Source organism: Girardinichthys multiradiatus, chromosome 22, assembly GCF_021462225.1.
Source record: "Girardinichthys multiradiatus isolate DD_20200921_A chromosome 22, DD_fGirMul_XY1, whole genome shotgun sequence".
Taxonomy (NCBI): domain Eukaryota; kingdom Metazoa; phylum Chordata; class Actinopteri; order Cyprinodontiformes; family Goodeidae; genus Girardinichthys; species Girardinichthys multiradiatus.
In genome coordinates, this window is record NC_061814.1 from 39,462,020 (window position 1) to 39,484,721 (window position 22,702).

Sequence of the window (22,702 nt, forward strand, 5' to 3'; positions counted from 1 at the left end):
TGATTTAGTTTGAAATTAAGTTCAAACTTGAAAGCCACAGTGAGTTTTTCTGAAGTTATTTACCAGTTTAAAAAAAGCCAAAAATAAGCATTTGCTTTATGTGAAAGCACTGCATTCCTTATGTCTACATCACACTAAATGTCACCCATTGGTCAGCTAAATGTATTTAATAAGCATTCAATTTCACAGGCTTGCTTGCTTCTGTAAATCATGTAGGGAACTTTTAATCAGCAAGACTTCACATTTAGTTGGCTTTGATTTAAGAATGTATGTCTTTACTGACTTGGTCTAAAATGTGAATCTGATGTGTGGGTTTTTTGCTTCCCACAGTTGCTATCACATTTTATTGGTTTACTTTGTGGATAGATTGGAAGCCAGAAGAAAAACTTCAGACTTTTGGTTTTACTTTAGACCTTCAAATCTGTCATCATTACATCACAATACCGTTTCAGCATTCTTGCACATGTCGTTTAGTCTAACCCTTTTTGTAGACTTATTCTTAAGGGTGTTATTCACTCAACCATCTAATCACTCGAGGCCTCTATTGTTACTTAGTTGCAGCAAAAGAGAATCGGAATAGCTCCTAAGGCTGAACCTCTTTATCGGCTGCTGTTTGTCCTGTTCAGTAAGAGTAAAAACATTCATTATGAGGAGTTTGGCTTTGACTCTAGGTCTACAGTTATGTCTATGTTTTTGAGGTTTGCTGAGGTATGCAATAGTTTGTTGAATGTGTATAACATGAATTGGACTTAAAAATTAGAGAGTGACCTTCTTGTTTCTTTTTTATTTTATTTTCCACCCAGGGAAGATTGTATGGAAAGGGTTACAAGCTCCTATCCTGTTGCTTTCCTGCTAACCTTACAGATGGTCCTTTGGAGATGCCGCTTTTCCAGCTCATCCCTTCCCAAAGGCAGCTTGTTTTCCGTGGTGACCAACTACCCCTGCAGTGCACCGCTTCTTACCTTGACCAGTCGGTGGAGTTACGATGGCGTCACAATGGCCACGTCGTGATCACACAGGAGGACATGGGAATCTATGTAGAGAAGACCCTGCTTCATGACTGTTGCTTGCTCACCAGGTACACGAAGAAACGTGAGCTGAGTGCTGGTTAGCTGATGATTGACTTGTTGCACTTACATATAAATAATCTCCAAAGTGTGTCACTAAGCAGATACAATAAAAACTTCCTCCTTCAACAAAATTAATAAAACACATACAGAGCAAAAGTATTCATATTACTTTAGCATTTTATACATTTTGTCAAGCCACAATCATAAAATTTGAATGTATATTTGGAGGATTGTATGTGATAAACCAACACCAGGGCGATAGATGGTTTTCTAAATTTTTTTCGCGGGCTTTGCACATAGATACTGAAGTTCTACCATATTCATCTTTGCAAAACAGCTAAATCTCAATTAAATTGGATGGAGAGCGTCTGAACAGCAAAGTGTTAGTCTTGCCATTGATTCTCAAATAAATTTAAGTCTGGGCTTTGACTGAGCACATAAACATCTGTTTAACTTTGACAATAAATTTACATGATCCTGCCACCTCCAAGTTCAGGTTAATGCTCAGTGTTAGTTTTTTTAGGCAGGTGTGAAAAATGCTTTAAACAAAGAATGCTTTCAAAAATGGAAGTGTTCATAATTTATTTTCATTAATCAACAAAATGCAGTGAATGAACAAAAGATAAATCTAAATCAAATCAGTATTTGGTGTGACCACCCTTTGCCTTCAAAACAGCATAAAATCTGCTAGGTATACTTGCATACAGTTTTTTAAGGAACGCGACTGGTAGATTGTTCCGAACTTCTTGGAGAACTAACTATAGATCTTCTGTGGATGTAGGCTTTCTCACATCCTTCTGTCTCTTAATGTAATCCTAGACACACTGGATTATGTTGAGATCAGGGCTCTGTGGGGACCATACTACGGTGGCCGGGAGATGCAAACAAACATTACAATATCTGAAAGACTTTTACAAGCCTCAAAACAAATTTACATTTGAGAAAACACATTTAAATTTCAGAAAAAAAATTTACATTTGAGAAAACAAATTGGCATCCCTGTTGGGGGTGCTGGATAGTGCCCCTTCCGGGGACTCCATTATTCTGCTGGGGGACTTCAACGCCCATGTGGGAAATGACAGTGACACCTGGAGAGGCGTGATCGGGAGGAATGGCCTCCCCAATCTGAATCTGAGTGGTGTTTCGTCATTGGATTTCTATGCTAGTCATTAACACCATGTTAAAGCCTAAGGGTGTCCATCAGTGCACTTGGCACCAGGACACACTAGGCAGGAGGTCGATGATCGACTTTGTTGTCATGTCGTCAGACCTTCGGGCGCATGTTTTGGACACTCGGGTGAAGAGGGGCTGAGCTGTCCACTGATCACCACCTGGTGGTGAGTTGGATCCGCTCGAGGAGGAGAAAGCCGGACAGACTTGGCAGGCCCAAGGGCATAGTGAGGGTCTGCTGGGAACGTCTGGCAGAGCCCTCAACCAGGGATGTATTCAACTCCCACCTCCGGGAGAGCTTTGACCAGTTTCCGAGGGATGTTGGAGACATAGAGTCCATGTTCTCCCCATCTATTGTCGATGCGTCTGCCCGTAGCTGGGGCCATAAGGTCTGCAGTGCCTGTTGCGGCAGCAATCCCCGAACCTGGTGGTGGACACCGGCAGTCAAGCTGAAGAAGGAGTCCTATTGGCTGTGGTTAGCTTGTGGGACTCCTGAGGCGGCTGACAGGTACCGTGAAGCTAAGCATACCGCAGCCCGGGCTGTGGCAGAGGCAAAAACAAGGGCCTGGGAGGAGTTCCGAAAGGCCATGGAGGACTACCGGTTTGCCTTGAAGCGATTCCAGCAAACCGTCCGGCGCCTCTGGAGGGGGAAGCAGTGCTTCGCCAACACTGTTTATAGTGGGGGTGGGAGGCTGCTAACTTTGACTGGGGACATTATCAGGCGGTGGAAGGAGTACTTCGAGGATCTTCTCAATCGTGTCATCACGCATTCCCTGGTGGAAACAGAGGCTGAGGACTCGGGGTTAGACTCTTTCATCACCCAGGCTGAGGTCACAGAGGTGGTTAAAAAGCTCCGCGGTGGCTTCGGGGGTGGATGAGATCCGCCCTGAGTACCTCAAGTTTCTGGATGTTGTGGGGCTGTCATGGTTGACACGCCTCTTCAACATTGCCTGGCGGTCGGGACAGTGCCTCTGGACTGGCAGACTGGGGTGGTGGTCCCCCTTCATAAGAAGGGTGATTGGAGGGTATGTTCCAACTACAGGGGGATCACACTCCTCAGCCTCCCTGGTATAGCCTACGCCAGGGTATTGGAGAGGAAAGTCCAGCCGATAGTCGATCCTCAGCTTCAGGAGGAGCAGTGTGGTTTTCGTCCCGGCCGTGGAACACTGGACCAGGTCTGTACCCTCTACAGGGTACTCGAGGGTTCATGGGAGTTTGCCCAACTGGTCCACATGTGTTTTGTGGACCTGGAGAAGGCATTCGACTGTGTCCCTTGTGGTGCCCTGTGGGGGATGCTCCAGGAGTATGGAATCGGTGGCCCTTTATTAGGGGCCATCCGGTCTCTGTACAAACGGAGCAGGGGTTTGGTCCGCATTGCCGGCACCAAGTTGGACCTGTTCCCGATGCACGTTGGTCTCCGGCAGGGCTGCCCTTTGTCACTGGTCCTGTTCATAACTTTTATGGACAGGATTTCTAGGCGCAGCCAAGGGCTGGAGGGGGTCTGGTTTGGGGAACAATGGATTTTGTCTCTTCTTTTTGCAGATGATGTGGTCCTGCTGGCCCCCTTTAGCCAAGACCTACAGCATGCGCTGGGGTGGATGAGTGTGAAGAGGCTGGGATGAAGATCAGTTCCTCAAGTCCGATGGCATGGTTCTTGACCGGAAAAAGGTGGCTTGTCCTCTTCAGGTTGGAGGGGAGTTCCTGCCTTGTGGGAGGAGTTCAAGGATCTCGGGGTCTTGTTCACGAGTGAGGGAAAAATGGAGCGGGAGATCGACAGACGGATCGGTGCGGCTGCCGCAGTAATGGGGTGCTGTGCCGGTCCGTTGTGGTAAAGAGAGAACTGAGCTGAAAAGCGAAGCTCTTGATTTACCGGTCGGTCTACGTTCCTACCCTCATCTATGGCCATGACCTTTGGGTCATGACTGGAAGAACGAGATCCCGGACACAAGCGGGTGAATTGAGCTTCCTTCGTAGGTTGGCTGGGCATTCCCTTATAGATAGGGTCAGGAGCTAGGCCATCCGGGAGGGGCTCGGAGCCCCAGCTGAGGTGGCTCGGGCATCTATTCTGGTTGCCTCCTGGACGCCTTCCTCGGGAGGTGGTTCAGACACGTCCCACCGGGAGGAGGCCCAGGGGACGGCCCAGGACACGCTGGAGGGACTATGTCTCTCGGCTGGCCTGGGAACGCCTTGGGCTCCCCCCGGAGGAGCTGGAAGAGGTGTCTGGGGAGAGGGATGTCTGGGTGCCTCTACTGAGTCTGCTGCCCCCGCGACCCGGTCCCGGATAAAGCGGAAGACGATGAGTACGAGTATGAGAAAACTAATTTAAATTTAAAAATACACATTTAAATTCCAGAACACAAATTAACATTTAAGAATACAAATTTACATTTGACAAAACACATTTGAATTTCAGAAAACAGTTCAACCTAGAAAGACTCAAAAAAAGGGAGAAACAACAAGATAGTGATTAGCATGTTTATTAATGAAAATTATCTATTTGGCGCTCGGACCCTGGAGGAAGACGTGTAGTCTGAGGATGACGTGAGCTAGAAAGGCCATTTTAGGATTAGGTACGTCTTCCCCCCCGGGAATCCGATCCTGGTGGTGGAGAGGCCTGAAGAAGTTGTTAGGAATATGGGAGCCAGATGGTGGAGAAAGGGGAGGAGGAGAGTCAAAGCTCAGCAACGAGCAGTATCTTCCATGATGAAGGTCTTTAAATATAATGTCTTGGGAGATGATTGGACGAGGAGAAGAGCGGACCCGTCTCTGATTGGAGCATTATGGAGAAATAACCAGGCAGAGCAGGGGCAGTGAAGGTGAGTCCTCCATGTTGAATTTTCGTTAAGAACTCCATATTTACATTTGAGAAAACAAATGTGGAAGCCGGCCCTGGCAGATCCAGAGTTCAGGCGACCGCCTCGGAGGGCAGATCCGGCGATCAGCGGGCCGGTGACTTAGGGGCAGACGATCAGCAGGCCGGCGACATAGGGTGATCTGACTGCTGCCGGCGGGACCAGGAGAACCCACGGTGGAGCTCAGAGGCACGGTGCGAAGACCGCTGGGACCTTCGGCGAGGCCGTGGAGATCTGCGGCGGACCTGTCAAGACACAGCAGGCGGAGAGTGTGCGTCCTCGCACCCCTCAGGGACAGCAACAGGAAGTAGAGACAGGTCCTCCACGAACTCCTCCTGAACGGGAACCAGGGATGGAGAAAGTTCGTCTTCAGAGCCCTCCAGGACAGGACCGGGAACAGGAGAAGGAAGTGGAGGCAGTCCATCCACGAGCCCCTCACGGACAGGAACAGAGTGTGAGGGCGGTTCGGCTTGGGACCCCTCCGGAACAGAACCAGGAACAGGATCGCGGTGTGGAGGCGGTTTTCCATGAACCCTCTGGAACTGGACCAGGAACAGGATTAGGAGTCGGAAGCAGCGGCGATGGATGATCAGGAGGTAAACCATGAGCTGGAAAACTGTAGAGCTTCAGTGGAGAGGCGGGTGGAGGAAGGAGCAGGAGATCTCCTCATAGAAGCGGCAATTTCTCCCAGGGCCCTTTGTCGCTCGGCCTCGATGGTGTGGTGGATCCGAGGATCAGGGAAAAAATCCCTCCTCGCCTCGTGCCAGTCTTGGAGGCTGCCAGCTATTTCCAGCCTTCTCCATGGTGAGCTGGGAGAGGTCACCAGGTGAAAAGATAATTTGGCCAGAACCTCATCCCTCTTGAATTCCCTCACCATTCCTCCCGCTTGGTCACATTGGCTGGCTCCTTCTGTCATAATGTGGGTTTCTGCTGGACCAATATGCGGGGAAGAACTCTTGAAGCTCGAAGTTTGCAGGTAAGACGACACTTTATTGCTCATGGCTGGACACGGACAGGGTACCAGGCATGCACACAAACAACACATAAGGAACCAGCGGGGAACAAAGGAAACAAACGGGCTTAAATACAAATCTGGACAGCAGGGGGAACCAGTGACACACGTGACCAGACAATCACGGGAAAACACAGAACAGGTGTGGGCTTGGGTTGCAGGGAGACAGAAAACAAAGGACTAGACCAGGTAAAATAACAAAACAAAAACTCAAGAGCTCAAAACACAAGCAGGTATAACAGTACTTGAATAGAATACTCCATTAGATGTTTAAATCTTTGGTTATTGTTTTTTAACCATTTTTAAACTTATACAAAACTTTATCCTTTGTATTATGTTGTTTGTTCACTAATGTTTTCTAACTAATTTGGACTCTTCTGAAATAAATTGGTTGCACTGAATCTTATTTACAGTTATAAGAGAAGGGACTGAAAACACAGGCAGAACAAACATTTTAGACTTTTATTTGTAAATAAAAGCTTTGAAAACCACATATCCTTTCGTTTCTCTTCACCATTATGCACTAATTAATCATGTTTGTCTGTAAAAAAACTTACATTGTAACGTTTTCACTATTCAGTAATCACAGACACGGAGACCTCCTTCTTTTGTATACCTCACTCATAGGATTTTGGGTTTTCCCTTTTGTTATTGCCGCCCTTGAAAGGACACAGAAGAACTGTCTTGGCATCGCTTCAAAACCTCAGAGCAATCTACGTCTCGTCTCTTGAGATTGGTCGTCAGGTCTGCCCCCCAAGCGCTGGCAGGACACTAGCTGATCACACGCTAAAAGGAACAGATGCTGAATCATAATTGAGGTGATAAAGTGGACCGACATCACAGACGTTTGCAAATTCTTTATTGAGAAACTACCACAAACCTCTATCTTCCCTCTGTCTTTGTTTTGTGGATGGTTTGCTGTGGTTGTGTGTATGTGCATCAGTGTTTATTATATCGCACATTTGAGGTAATAGTGATGCAGCAGGGTTGGGATATTGGAGCACATTGCTGTTGATTAGTTTTACTGTTGCCTATCTTCACTTGGAGTCTCTGACATAAATATTGATGGAAAGCTAACAGAAATGTTTCACTGTGTAAACAGGGCCTGAATATTTTTGGTTGGTTTATTTGGAAACGAACACAGTGAATTTTTAGATCAGGTCCTGGAAGGGTCGTCAGTTCCTTGGCTTCAAATGCAACACCAATGCACATACATTTCTTTTCTTTTTTTTGTACCAACTTATACGCAGATAATTTCTCAGTGATGCCTTCGGATCAGTCAGTAATGCAAAAAAAAATTATTTTATGCTATTTTTCCAAATATTTATTTTAGTTTAATATGATTTAATTTAATTTTACAGTGCTAGGATAAAACAGGTTTTGTAATAATTCTAGTGCTCTTTTATAAAACCTGAGTTACAATGATCAAAAACACTGAAGCTTACAGCAAAATTATAAAACCTGTCAGGCTGCAAATTTGGTTAGCACTTATTCAATAACTGAGCAGCATCATAAAACAATAAGATATAAAATTAGCTTTAAACAGTTTTCTTCGAAATCTGTGAAACATCCAATATTGCTGCAATCTAGCTCCCACCTCACTTAACTATGATGGCAGTAAGGCAGTTTAGCTGTGCTGAGAATTGTGTTCCTAGACTTGACATAGTGAAAGTAATAAAAAAAAACAATTTCATGTTCTCAGTTACACTGTACAGCAAGTTATCTTTGAACAAGGTGATGACATCTGCAGTATTCTTAAAATGGGCAGAGCGGTTACAAAGGAAGGCATGAAACATATTCACCAATTTTGTAACTTCTTACCCAAGACAATTTAAACCTGAGGCAGGTAAAGCTAGGTGAAGGTTGGACATCCAGCATATTGCTGTTTTAGGTGTGTCATGAGGTTAGCCTTGGCTAATCTTTAGTTAGCTGGTGATGGCATTTTTATCTTCTCCGTCATCTTTACCTTGCTGCATTTATTTGTAACATGTGCCTTGCCCATGCTCTGCCCCCAGAGCAGTACTCTTAGCATCTGCTTTCTAATGAGGAAATCTCAGCGAGAGGAATAACTTGTCTCACATCAGTTTTTATGAACTTATTGTTGAGTGGGTTTTTTGTGTAAAGGTTGCACTACTGCTGGGTGGGCCATTTTGCGCTTTGTTTTTATCCTATAGCAGTCCTCTATGTTGATATCTTGGCAAGTGCAGGCAGAGGGAATCATGCATACAAAATCCATAATTTGGTTGTTTTTTTAAGGATTTTTGTTTTGGATCAGTGGCCTTTATTGAACATTAATTTGATGGGAAAGAGGGTGAAGCGAGAAGGGGAAGACATGCATCCTGCGATTGGGAATCAAACCCAGGACAACCACGTGGAAGACCATAGCTTGTCACGACGCAGTGCCATTCAAAAACCCCTCCTCGGTTCGAGGCATATCTCCTAGTAGGAGGATGATGACAAAGTCATCTCGGAGCACCTTGTTTCAGAGGATGATGATGAGGACAAAATCTTCACCCCGAGCCCACAGGTTGCAACGCCGAGCACCTCGTCGCCCCTCGGGATGGTGGAGAGAGTGGTACAGCCTCTGTGCATGGACATGTAGGCCATGTGCAAATGCGATGCATCCAGGGTCAGCATCCCTTGGCCTTTGGCCTGAATGAGCAGCGGAGACCACCAGATCCTGCTATGATGGGAAGAAATGGCCTCAGACCACCAGGGCGACCAAACAGCAGCTCCCCGTTTTCCCGGAGCTGCTGGAGGAGGTGGCAGACTCCTGGAAGGACCGCCCGTTCAGTGGGAAGACTCTGATCCATTGAGCTTCCTCTTTGGACTTCCAGGGCATGGAGAAGTTGGGCTTTCACCACATGCCTCCAGTGGAACTGCTGGTGGCACCTGCGGCTACCTCTAAAAATCCTCTACTGACATCTAAGGCAGACCACTTCCAGTCCGCCATGACAGAAAGGGCCTACAAGGTGGCAGCGGTTGTGGTCAGAGTGCTCAATGTGTCCTCTATGCTCTCTGCATACCAAGCAGAGCTGAGCGAGGACATGGCCACCAAGCCGCACCCTGACAAGTGGGATGAGATCACCATGGTCACAGACATCTGTCTCCGCATCCAATGCTGCACAGTCCAGGCCATGGGGAAATCAATGGGGATGATGGTGTTGCAGAAAAGAGCAAGGTGGTTCAACCTGACCAATTTGTCAGACCGGGAGAAGGAGAACATTCTGGACATGCCATTCGTGCCAGCAGGCATCTTTGGTTCCGCATTAGCCTCTTTGCAACAGTGATGCAAGGCTCGGAGAAAAGAGAACGAGGCGCTCCGATTCTGCCTACCCAGGAAGAGCCTTCTCCTCAGGTGACCCAAAGACAAACCTACACCCAGGCTTCGCTGCGGCCTCCTCTCTTCAAGATCCTCAGGCGGCCGAAACCCCAGCCTTCTCCAGCTCTCCTTTCTGGCCAGGGAGGAAGACAGGGTTGGCCCAGTAAGGCTCCGATGCCATCTGCAGCTGCTCTACCTGGACAGCTGGCCCAGGCCTCCAGCTGGCAGGAAGAAGAAGAGGGTGACCTGATGGCCCAGCCCTCTTGCGTGTGATGGAGTTGGACGTTCCCTGTTCACCAGCTCCGCACACCTAGCCAGAGAGTGTGTGTCCCTTTGATCCTGTGCTGTGGTGCGTTCCCCCGGCCAAAGGACGAGGAAGCTCGACTGCTAGGACAGCTGGTTCTGTCCTGGTTACGAGTCACACAACCACACACACATGTGCAAAAACAAGAATAAAACATGTTCGTCTGACACATCCAGACCTAAGGTCGAGGCCGTAGATAAAAACAATAAAAAAGAGAATAAATGGATCAGTCCCATCCTTGCTCCATGAGGGGGTGCCCGCAGGCAACAGATTGTGACCGACTCCATAACAGCTCGATCTACCCGTGCATGCGCATTGCCATCTGTTGTCGTTGACTCTGCTCTACCGGCAGGGGGCCCCATGAGACAACATTTGAGAATGGAGGGAAATTCTGTAGTGACGTCGCTCTGTGCTTGAAGACACATATGGGCTTCCCACACAGCGTCAGCCTGGGTTCAGCGAACAATACCGTGGGGAGACAGGGTTCAGTTTGCCACTATTCCCCCCCCTGTTCCCGAGGAGTAGAAAAACCGAGGCTTCCTTTCCAGGTATTTTCTTATCCCCAAACGGAGGGGGAGAGGGATTTGCCTAATCCTGAATCTGAGGGCTCTGAAAGGCAATTTCAGGAATTACAAATTCAGGATGTTCACACATGTATCCCTTTTGTGTGTGGTGCACTGCGGTGTTTGGTTCACCACGGTTGACCTGAAAGAAGCATATTTCCATACTTTGGTGTACCAAGTGCACAGGAAATATCTGATATTTGCATTTCAGGGCATCTGTTACAAATACCCAGTGCTTCTCTTCCGCCTGTCTCTGAACCCGAAGGTGTTTGTGTGCTGCACCGAAGGGAGTTCCAGCGCTGAATGGCTACGCACAAGCTGCACCCTGTGTGTCATGGCGCACAGAGGGTGATGGTCACGGCAGAGTGCGTTGTGGCCGTGCGTCCTGCTCTTTGTGTTCTGGATTAGGCCTTATAGGGGGACCCATCACAAAGCAGCGGCTCTCCCACTGGATTGTGGAAGCTATTGCGCTGGTCCTCACCACTCGCTTTTGCATGATTTTATAAATTGGACGTCTGTGGCCTCAGCTGTTTTGAACTCTGGGTCCCTGCTGGACCCGGGAGAGACCCGGTTGCAAGAGATAAGCTGTCTGGCAATACGGAACACTCCATATCCCATTGAAACGACTGCTATGAATGAGAACTATAGGTTACTTGGGTAATCCCAGTTCTCAGAGTAGCATGAGTGAGATTTCTCACTAGACAACTCTTCTTCCTAGGGCAAAGTGAAAAGAGGTCCTTATTTTGAATGGTGCCACGTCATGGCGCAAGCTACGTACAGGATAGGTGACGCTTGCATCGCAATCACCAGCCAATCAGAATTGGTGTAATGAGATCGATGCTTCTAAAGAATACGGCAAGAGGTGTATCCCATAGTGAGACATCTCACTCATGTTACTTTGAGTACCAGGGATACGCAACTAACCTATAGTTTGTATCATTCTGAAAAAATTACACTGAGATTTTCAAACCTGAAATTGTAAACTTGTAAAAGTATGTTGTAAGTACGTTGTAAATTGATGAGTAGCTCCTTAGGTTTTTTTGCCCGTACATGAATTAATGCATGATAAATACTTTTTTCCATTTGAACTGCAAGCTGAACTAACATTTTATGATTTACCACTAACCTATATGCACAATTTGGAGGTGAGCAGGAAGCACAGAACTTACCGAGCTCTTTGTGCAATAGGCATGAATACACGAATATGGCATGTTATTTTATTCCTTTTAGAGGGTGTGGATTGTTTGTTTTAGCTGGTTGGTGAGATCATTTTTGTTGCAGCCAGAGCAGTGGTAGGAAGTAATGCACCAAAAGCATTACACCTTCACACTCCATCATACATAAAGGGGAGCCTGCTACATTGTTGATGCTTCCTAAAAGACCTCTCCAAGACTCTGCCGGGACTATCGTTGTTCTGTCTAATAACAGATTGATGTCAAACAATGTTAGACATGTTAGAAAATCCTTAAATCATTTATCAAACAGCAACATTATGCTAAATCAGAAGGCTAACAATTTTTAAGCCAGCTGATTCGTTTGATTTGTTGTCGCTCAACGTTAGCTAGATTTTCCACCTCCACAGGTGGTAACATTTTAAACCGGCTTTAATTTGAATGCAAATGTTATCCTTTGGTATTAAATAAACATAAAATTCCCTGACATCCTGATACTAACATTAGTGAAATTTACTTACTAATGAACCCAGAACCCAATTTACAGTTATAATACCACTGCAAGGTGTTTTGCTCCCTTTGTTTTTGAAATATGAAATAAATCGTCCTTTATTTGTCTTAATTTATTAACACTTTTTTCCCTCTTTTTTGTAATTACACTCTGCTCCTCTAAATCTAGAGACCAATATGCATTTTCTTCACCACAGGTGGAACTAATATTAGTCATGTTTCTTTTGGCATCTGGGATTGTCTGCCTCCTTTAAATAAAATAGCCAAAATCAGGCATTATTTTGATATTCGATGAATACAAAGCTAGTTCCAACAAAAACATTATGCTGCGCACAAGCCTAATTTCACATTTTGTCCCTTTACTTCACCTTAAACTACAAGAAGCAAGGCTAAATCTGTGCTTTTTGGTTTCAACAGTTTATATAAAAATCTGTATATTAAAAATTATTTCAAAATTCTAAAATTGTATGTTGGTTCAACTTTAAGATGCACATGTCAAAATGGTTCACCTTGGCAAACCGTCCTCTGAGTCAGTCAGCCTTGCCCTCTGTGGCCCATCAGAGGGGAGAGGCTGAATACACAGGATTTAAGCACATGGCTTAAAGCCTCTGTCTGGATTTGTCGCACAAAGTTGCAGAAGAGTGAGCAGTGATACCAAAGTCATGCAAAGTGACCTCTTTGAAGGTGAACCCAACATTTTCAGCGTGTATATTCTCAGTTAAATTATCTTTCATCAGGCTTTAGGCTATCCCTGGCAAGTTGCCCACGTTGAAAGCAAACCATGACAGGATTATTCCCTTGTTAAAACTGGCATGATATTTATGAAATGAAATTTGTTTGGTTCTTTTTGTGTGGTATTATGTTCTTAATTATTCACCTCCCTATTGTTTCAAATCCACACTGTGCTGTGTCATCATACACTGTTATTCACTGGCGCAGGAGGGCCGATATGCTTCTCCGTTTACATTTCTCACATCGAGTAGCAGCAAAGAAACAGGCCCTGTGAGGCCTCGTGGCACTGCAACGTTGGCCAAACTCCTCCTGAGTAATGGTGTCAGGCCAAAATCCCAGTGTTAGTTATGCTAGAGGCAGAAGTGGAACCAGCCTGAGATTCATGTTTCATTAATCAAACATTTTAGAGCCCTGTAGCTAACTGCAGCAGACACTTGGGATGTATCTCTCTTAATCCTCTCCATTTTTAATTAGGCTAATCTTGCACAAAATAAGGAACCTGTTTGGAAATATTACCAAAAGCAAAGAAAAGAATAAAAAGGCTCTTTGCTTTTCTGTCATCCTTTTTATACGGTTTTAAGCATACCGTATAAAACAATAAACAAGAAAGTTATCCTTTTTGGACGGATGGCCTAATTTAAGATTAGGCATCACCTGAGTCACAGTCTATTGCAGCAGCTATGCCTTTATCTGTGTTTCTTGCTGTTTCTATAGTGTTTTTGCTTTTCTCTTAGTACTAATCCTGGTGGTTTACATGCGCCTATGAATACACAACATTTAAAATTGGTTTGCTGTTTTTTCTGCTCTTTGGACTGTTTTTGGGTACCCCTCAGTCACAGCTCCATTGTTTACTCCTGTGAACAGCTGATGGTGGTGAGCGATGCACGGATATTCCCACTTGAGAGACCACAATGCCCCGTGGAGATAAGGTCAAGAGACAGTGTTGTAGAACTGAAGTGTTGTGAGAAAAAAATAAAGGTATAAACCCATGTTACCTTCCTTTGTTATGGGAAACTTAAGATAGCTACCTAATAAAATGGACAAGCTCGCAGCACTTACAAGACTACAGCAGGAGTACCGGCAAGCCAATTTCATGTGTTTCACAAAGACGTGGCTTAATAACATCACCCCGGATACTATTATTGCACTAGACGGAGTTATGAGAGCAGACTGGAGCACTATGGTGTGGCAGGGGTCTGGCAATGTCTGTAGAAGTAGTGCAATTCTAAGCATGTGCATGTGAAGGAGCAGCATTGCACAAAAAACATGGAGCTGCTAGCTGTTAGCATCCATCCATACTCAGTTCAATTTAGTTTTATTTCTATAGCACCAATTTACAACACATGTCGTCTCAAGGCACTTTACAAAGTCAGTCCAATCGAATAAGACAGGTTTCACGTCAGGTACACACATTACAATTATTCCTAACTAACAAACAGCGCAGTCAAGTTCAGTTTATTAATCATATTAGTTTAAAAGTTTTCTGTCTAAGGAAACCCAGCAGATTGCATCAAGTCACTGACTTGCAGTATTCACTCTTCCTGGATGAGCATGTAGCAACAGTGGACAGTTACTTGCATTGACTTTGTAACAATCCCTCATACATGCATGTAGCATCAGTGGAGTGGAAAACTCCTTTTTAACAGGAAGAAACCTCCAGCGGAACCAGACTCAGTGTGAGCAGCAATCTGCCATGAACGACTGGGGGTTTGAGAGAACAGAGCAGAGACAAAAAAAGAACACAGAAGCACTGATCTAGGAAAGCAAAGTGAAACATTAATGGTTATAGCTCATTTAGAGTCTTCATCTAGGAGAGGAAGAGAGCTAAGCAGATGAACTCTGAACCACTTTTCAAGTCTGGAGTATGAAACAGAGCACATACGGTTTGTCACAGTAGAAACTCAGCCAGTAGCTATGTCTAGGAGAGACACGGTTAAACACTGAAAGACTGGGCCAAGTGTATCATCCTTATAAGGTGAGCATTACGTTGTTGGCAGCACCAGGTTGGCTGATGTCCCTCCAGGAAGGTGCCACAGCTAAACACAGAGCCAGGTCAGATGTAGCTTCTAGAAAGAGAAAAAACAGAAAGAACATAAGAGTTGAAATAACAGCAAATAATGTAAAATTGGAGAGTAGTATGAGAATGTAGCAGGAAAAGTGAAAGTGGTCATTATGTCTAGCACTCTAAGCCTATAGCAGCATAACTACAGAGATAGCTCAGGATAACCTAAGCTATAACTATAAGATTTATCAAAAACGAACGTTTTAAGCCTAGCCTTAAAAGTAGACAGGGTGTCTGCCTCACGGACTAAAACTGGGAGCTGGTTCCACAGGAGAGGAGCCTGATAACTAAAGGATCTGCCTCCCATTCTACTTCTAGAGACTCTAGGAACCACCAGTAAACCTGCAGTCTGAGAACGAAGTGCTCTGTTAAGAATATACGGAACAATCAGATCTCTGATGTACGATGGAGCTAGATCATTAAGGGCCTTATATGTGAGGAGGATAATTTTAAATTCTATTCTGGATTTGACAGGGAGCCAATGAAGGGAAGCTAAAATAGGAGAAATGTGATCTCTTTCATTGGAAATCTTGCTGCAGTGTTTTGGATCAGCTAAAGGCTTTTAACTGCATTTTGTGGACATTCTGATAGTAAAGAATTACAATAGTCCAGCCTTGAAGTAACAAATGGACTAGTTTTTCAACGTCAGTCCTGGATAGGATATTTCAAATTTTTGGCAATATTCTGGAGATGAAAGAAGGAAATCCTAGAAACTTGTTTAATGTAGGATTTAAATTATATGTCCTGTGCCGGCTTGTTCACAAACAAGAGAGACAAGAGTGTTCCTTTGACTGATGTTTACTGTGGTCTTCCATCTTTATTCTTCTAAGCACTTTACACCAAAGGTACACTGTAGAACTGACGAAACAAATAGATGATGTACAACATATTAGCTTACTTGTTTTAACTTACACAAAATATACAATTAATGAAATGCAGAATAAACATACCACTTTGGCCTGCTAGTGGACAAACCAGTGGCCTTGAAAACACTTATTACCCATCTTAATTGTTCTGAACTGGCACAAAATCGAGTCCGTCTGCAGCACCTATTTTCGACCTTTTTTGGAACCGGAAGTGACGTCACTGTGCTCTTAAACTAGACTTATCAAATTTACCATTAAGATTTCACTCAGATATCAACTATTATTAATTCTTTACTCTAATAAATGCTACAAACAATATTGAAAATAAAAACATAGCACCTAAATAAACATGTTACCTGAACCTTCTCCACGGCATTAACAGTACCATAGCTACAGGGGTTGGACAATGAAACTGAAACACCTGTCATTTTAGTGTGGGAGGATTCATGGCTAAATTGGACCAGCCTGGTAGCCAGTCTTCATTGATTGCACATTGTACCAGTAAGAGCAGAGTGTGAAGGTTCAATTAGCAGGGTAAGAGCACAGTTTTGCTCAAAATATTGAAATGAACGCAACATTATGGGTGACAAACCAGAGTTCAAAAGAGGACAAATTGTTGATGCACGTCTTGCTGGCGCATCTTTGACCAAGACTGCAAGTCTTTGTGATGTATCAAGAGCCACGGTGTCCAGGGTAATGTCAGCATACCACCAAGAAGGACGAACCACATCAAACAGGATTAACTGAGGACGCAACAGGAAGCTGTCTGAAAGGGATGTTCGGGTGCTAATCCGGATTGTATCCAAAAAACAAAACCATGGCTGCCCAAATCACGGCAGAATTAAATGTGCACCTCAACTCTCCTGTTTCCACCAGAACTGTGTCCGTCGGGAGCTCCACAGGGTCAATATACACGGCCGGGCTGCTATAGCCAAACCTTTGGTCACTCATGCCAATGCCAAACGTCGGTTTCAATGGTGCAAGGAGCGCAAGTCTTGTCCTGTGGACAATGTGAAACATGTATTGTTCTCTGATGAGTCCACCTTTACTGTTTTCCCCACATCCGGGAGAGTTACGGTGTGGAGAAGCCCCAAAGAAGCGTACCACCCAGACTGTTGCATGCCCAGAGTGAAGCATGGGGGTGGATCAGTGATGGTTTGGGCTGCCATATCATGGCATTCCCTTGGCTCAATACATGTGCTAGATGGGCGCGTCACTGCCAAGGACTACCGAACCATTCTTGAGCACCATGTGCATCCAATGGTTCAAACATTGTATCCTGAAGGCGGTGCCGTGTATCAGGATGACAATGCACCAATACACACAGCAAGACTGATGAAAGATTGGTTTGATGAACACGAAAGTGAAGTTGAACATCTCCCATGGCCTGCACAGTCACCAGATCTAAATATTATTGAGCCACTTTGGGGTGTTTTGGAGGAGCGTGTCAGGAAACGTTTTCCTCCACCAGTATCACTTATGCATTTTTAACCCTTTTGTTAACCCTGGTATTTTTGAAGGTGTGTGCTGATTCTGGTGCTAAGATATCTGCTTCTTGGTTAGCTTAACGGCTAACCGGTAGAGAACACGTGGGTGCTACAGATAGCATGCTACAGATAGCGACTATTCAACAGAAAGGTTGTTGGTTTTCAAGCTAGTGAATAATAGTCCCCGAACATCATTTACTAGATTTGATAACTGGGTAGACACCATTAAGCCAATTTCTCCAGACAGATTTGGCTCTTTTCCAAAATACTCTCTTAATAATATTTCTTCAAATATTATTTTAATAAATAAAGGCAGCTAGTTAGACACTGTTGAGAATTGGTCATCCAGAAAGGTGGTTTTATTCAGCAGATCATTATTTAAAATATGATTTTATTAAGATAATATTTTATCTGATCTTGCATTCTGAAGGGTTGTCTAATGTTGCTGATTATTGCCTAAGTTAGTTCCAAGACTAACTTAACTTCATTTCCAGATTCTTCAAGATAATCCTTGGTTCTCAAACATAAACATTGCATGGTAATGTTGCATCACTCTTTTGGTCATGATTTCCAATCGTCTTTAATCAACTTGTTTATATTGTACATAGCCCATTAGTCTTCATTATTCTTTCATTCTGCTTGGTATTTTAGTTTAATTGTTTTAGCATAGTAAAGAGTTTGTTGATTGAAATATGTTTGACTTTGAGTTGACTTATTTTTGTTAATAAATTATTGTATTTTAAGAAATTGTGTGAATTCATTCCATATATGTGCAGAGTTTATGCTGTTCAATAATGCCAGAGCTCGTCTCACACCTTTCTATTCTGTCCTAATACCATCGCCTTATTGGGCTGGTATTCACAGGACAATCCTTAACAGACCGAAATATTATTTGATAAAATATTAAAATATTAATATTAAAATATTAATATTAAATATTAAATAATATTCTCAGATTCATATTTACAACATTGTGGTCTAATACCAGGTGTTTCAGTTTCATTGTCCAATCCCTGTACATCTAGCAGTAAACAATTTGACTAAAAGTGATTCCAACTACTGTTACACTCCCACCATCACGCTACTACTACAGCATGCGTGATTTTAATCAGAAGTTAGCAAACAATGAACTTCATAAATGTTATCAATAAACATTACTTTTGAGTCCTTAATCTGCTTCAAGTAAAAGTATTGTCTTATGTGTGGGTCTTTCTAAAATTGTCCTTGCTGAACGTGTTCCTTTGTTGTCTCAAGTAGAGTCACTGATCAGAAGCTTGACCTACCTCACTCTGCCATCAGCTCCTGGGGTGACTTCTGCTACTTTGGCAAGTTTCCATTGGCTCCTTTGAATATGATCCTCTTGTAGCAGAACAATGTAATTTATCCTTGCATTCCTTCTATTCTTATTCCATTTGTTTCTTTGCTGCAAGTTTAACAGGTACTCCTTTTTCCATCTGTTCCAGAAGACATTTGCCAAATACTGCACACTTTTCCATCTTTTCTGCAGGTAGAGATCTTCTTTAACAAATTCACCAGATGGTGGTGAGATTACTGCTGATTTCATGGTCAAAATATGGTTTGGCGTCACCGGCTCTGGCCCCACAGGGTCGTTGATACACTCTACAGTTAATGGTCTACTATTAACTATCGCCATGGCTTCGTACCAGAATGTTCTCAATGATGAAGTATCTAATCTTGAAGCTGACTGGTCGAGAATGGATCTTAGAACATTTCTTATTGTCCGAATCTGTCTCTCCCAGACCCCTCCCATGTGACTAGAAGCAGGTGGGTTAAAAATGGAGCTTATACCCAGTTCTTTGACCTTTTCTTGAGTTACTTTTGTGAAAAGTAAATTTTTTGCACCAATAAAATTAGTGCCTTGATCACAATGCAGTTGACTGACGTTGTCACGTATTGCAATGAAACAACGAAGTCCATTCAAAAAACAGTCTGTACTGAGATCATCCAGGACTTCTACATGGATAGCTCTCGAGCACATGCATGTAAACAAGAGTCCATATCTCTTTACTTCCTGTCTCCCATCTTTTATGCAGAATGGTCCGAAACAGTCCATACTGCTATATGTAAATGGAGGGGTAGCTTTCAGTCTTTCTGATGGCAGATTGCTCATCCTTTGATCTTGATTGCGTTTCCTGTATTTTCTACATTTGACGCATTTGTATATGAATGATGACACTTCTGTACTACAGCCCATAATCCATATGCCATTGGCACGTATTTCATTGACCGTCATCCCTCGACCTTGGTGATGTATCTCAAATGCTTGATGAGCAGACATGACACATGATGCTCCTTAGGCTTGATGGCTGGATGTTTAAGGTTGGGATGAAGTGACGCTTTTGTTAGTCTTCCTCCAACCTTCAAAATATTGTGCTTGTCAAGGAATGGACTTAATTGGTGTAGCTTAGAGTGAGATGTATTGATGTCCTCCTTATCTTTGAGGGACTTGATTTCTTTATCAAATGATTCGCTTTGGATTGCGCTTATAATGAACTCCTCTGCATCTTTTTTTTCTTCCAATGTAGTACCTTCCTTGGACATTTCCTTTAGGTTTTTTGCATACTTTACACGTCGCTTTAATCCTGCTATTGCTTTTACAGCTCTTGTCCAATCTGAGAACTTTCGCAGTCTTTCTGAGATAGATTTATCTTTTTTTGCTTTGACTGAAAATTTGTACGATCTTGAGTTCTGAATCTTCACTACTGACCTCTTTCACGTTGATGTATTCTTTTGGTAGTTCCTTTTGCCAAAGGAAACTGGGTCCTGAGAACCAATTGGACTCTACAAGTTCCTTTGTCATGACTCCACGCGATGCATGATCAGCAGGATTTTGTTGAGAGGCAACGTATCGCCATTAACTTGGTTCTGTACTTGACCTAATTCTCTGTATTCTGTTAGCAACAAATACATGGAATTGTTTTGTGTCATTGTTAATATAACCAAGGACGACTTTGGAATCGGTCCAGTAGTAGTCTTGAATGTCTTAGAATTCTAACTCTTTCTTAATAAAGCTAGCAGTTCTAGCAGCTATACTGCAGCTGAAAGCTCCGATCTTGGAATGGTTACTACTTTAGTAGGAGCGACTCTGGCTTTCCCCATCACAAGTGTGCATTGTACTTCTCCGGTCTTGATCACAGTTCTTAAGTATGAGCACACACCATAACCATTGAAACTGGCATGAGAAAAACTGTTTAGCTCATACAGGTCCTTCTCAAAATATTAGCATATTGTGATAAAGTTAATTATTTTCCATAATGTCATGATGAAAATGTAACATTCATATATTTTAGATTCATTGCACACTAACTGAAATATTTCAGGTCTTTTATTGTCTTAATATGGATGATTTTGGCATACAGCTCATGAAAACCCAAAATTCCTATCTCACAAAATTAGCATATTTCATCCGACCAATAAAAGAAAAGTGTTTTTTATACAAAAACGTCAACCTTCAAATAATCATGTACAGTTATGCACTCAATACTTGGTCGGGAATCCTTTTGCAGAAATGACTGCTTCAATGCGGTGTGGCATGAAGGCAATCAGCCTGTGGCACTGCTGAGGTCTTATGGAGGCCCAGGATGCTTCGATAGCGGCCTTTAGCTCATCCAGAGTGTTGGGTCTTGAGTCTCCCAACGTTCTCTTCACAATATCCCACAGATTCTCTATGGGGTTCAGGTCAGGAGAGTTGGCAGGCCAATTGAGCACAGTGATACCATGGTCAGTAAACCATTTACCAGTGGTTGTGGCACTGTGAGCAGGTGCCAGGTCATGCTGAAAAATTAAATCTTCATCTCCATAAAGCTTTTCAGCAGATGGAAGCATGAAGTGCTCCAAAATCTCCTGATAGCTAGCTGCATTGACCCTGCCCTTGATAAAACACAGTGGACCAACACCAGCAGCTGACACGGCACCCCAGACCATCACTGACTGTGGGTACTTGACACTGGACCTTTGGCATTTTGGCATTTCCTTCTCCCCAGTCTTCCTCCAGACTCTGGCACCTTGATTTCCGAATGACATGCAGAATTTGCTATCATCCGAAAATAGTACTTTGGACCACTGAGCAACAGTCCAGTGCTGCTTCTCTGTAGCCCAGGTCAGGCGCTTCTGCCGCTGTTTCTGGTTCAAAAGTGGCTTGACCTGGGGAATGCGGCACCTGTAGCCCATTTCCTGCACATGCCTGTGCACGGTGGCTCTGGATGTTTCTACTCCAGACTCAGTCCACTGCTTCAACGGGTCCCCCAAGGTCTGGAATCGGCCCTTCTCCACAATCTTCCTCAGGGTCCGGTCACCTCTTCTCATTGTGCAGCGTTTTCTGCCACACTTTTTCCTTCCCACAGACTTCCCACTGAGGTGCCTTGATACAGCACTCTAGGAACAGCCTATTCGTTCAGAAATGTCTTTCTGTGTCTTACCCTGTTGCTTGAGGGTGTCAATAGTGGCCTTCTGGACAGCAGTCAGGTCGGCAGTCTTACCCATGATTGGGGTTTTGAGTGATGAACCAGGCTGGGAGTTTTAAAGGCCTCAGGAATCTTTTACAGGTGTTTAGAGTTAACTTGTTGATTCAGATGATTAGGTTCATAGCTCGTTTAGAGACCCTTTTAATGATATGCTAATTTTGTGAGATAGGAATTTTGGGTTTTCATGAGCTGTATGCCAAAATCATCCATATTAAGACAATAAAAGACCTGAAATATTTCAGTTAGTGTGCAATGAATCAAAAATATATGAATGTTAAATTTTCATCATGACATTATGGAAAATAATGAACTTTATCACAATGTGCTAATATTTTGAGAAGGACCTGTACTGCTGATCCTGGTTGAATGTTGATTGGAGACGTAACTTCGTAGAATCTTTATGGAGGACAGGTTCTGGAGGACTCTGAGCCAAGCTTCCCATTGAGGCCTGAGATCTTCTTGGAGCAGCTCATCCCAACCCAGCCTGTCCTTGGAGGATTCTTTGGAGGATTATTTTGCCAACTAGAATGAATGGGGCAACAAATCCAAGTGGGTCGAATATCGAGGCCACTGTTGAGAGCATTCCTCTCCTAGTCAAGGGATTGTTTTTCACAACAACTCTGAAGCAAAGTGGACTTCAGTACTGAGCTTTTGATTGGATTCTACAGCTGGCAAGACTTGTTTAACAATAACATACTCCTATTTCATCTCCATAATCAGTTTCGGTGTATAACTAATAATGCTCCAACAAAGCAGGGATTTTTGTGCAAATGGCTGGTCTCTTTCACCACTAACCACCTCCAGAGGGAGTAAAGCTTGAGGACAATTATATCCAATTAGTAATCCGACTTCGTCGTCGAGCTTGGGAGCCATTTCTTTTGATAGATGATTCAGATGGGGCCAATTCTCTGCCGTACTGCTTGTGGGAATTTGTGATCTATTGGCAGGAATATAGTTCCTGGTGGCTCCACTGACAGCCCAGCCCAGCACACATCACATCTCCTTATTTCCATATCAGGACTTTCAATCTTTCTAATCTGATCATGCTGCAGATGTCTGTCACAATAGTGTCAATAGCACTCACAGCTTCTGGTAT

At 43.8% G+C, this 22,702-nt stretch overlaps 1 protein-coding gene across 1 annotated transcript in view; it reads left to right on the plus strand.

Moving 5' to 3' along the window:
* Positions 1–22,702, plus strand: part of LOC124858850 (adhesion G protein-coupled receptor A3) — a 317,892-nt gene that overhangs the window by 75,564 nt on the left and 219,626 nt on the right. The window contains exon 7 of the mRNA XM_047351126.1: positions 865–1,078. Within this exon, the coding sequence (XP_047207082.1) occupies positions 865–1,078 (214 nt within the window). The remainder of the gene's footprint in view (positions 1–864; positions 1,079–22,702) is intronic.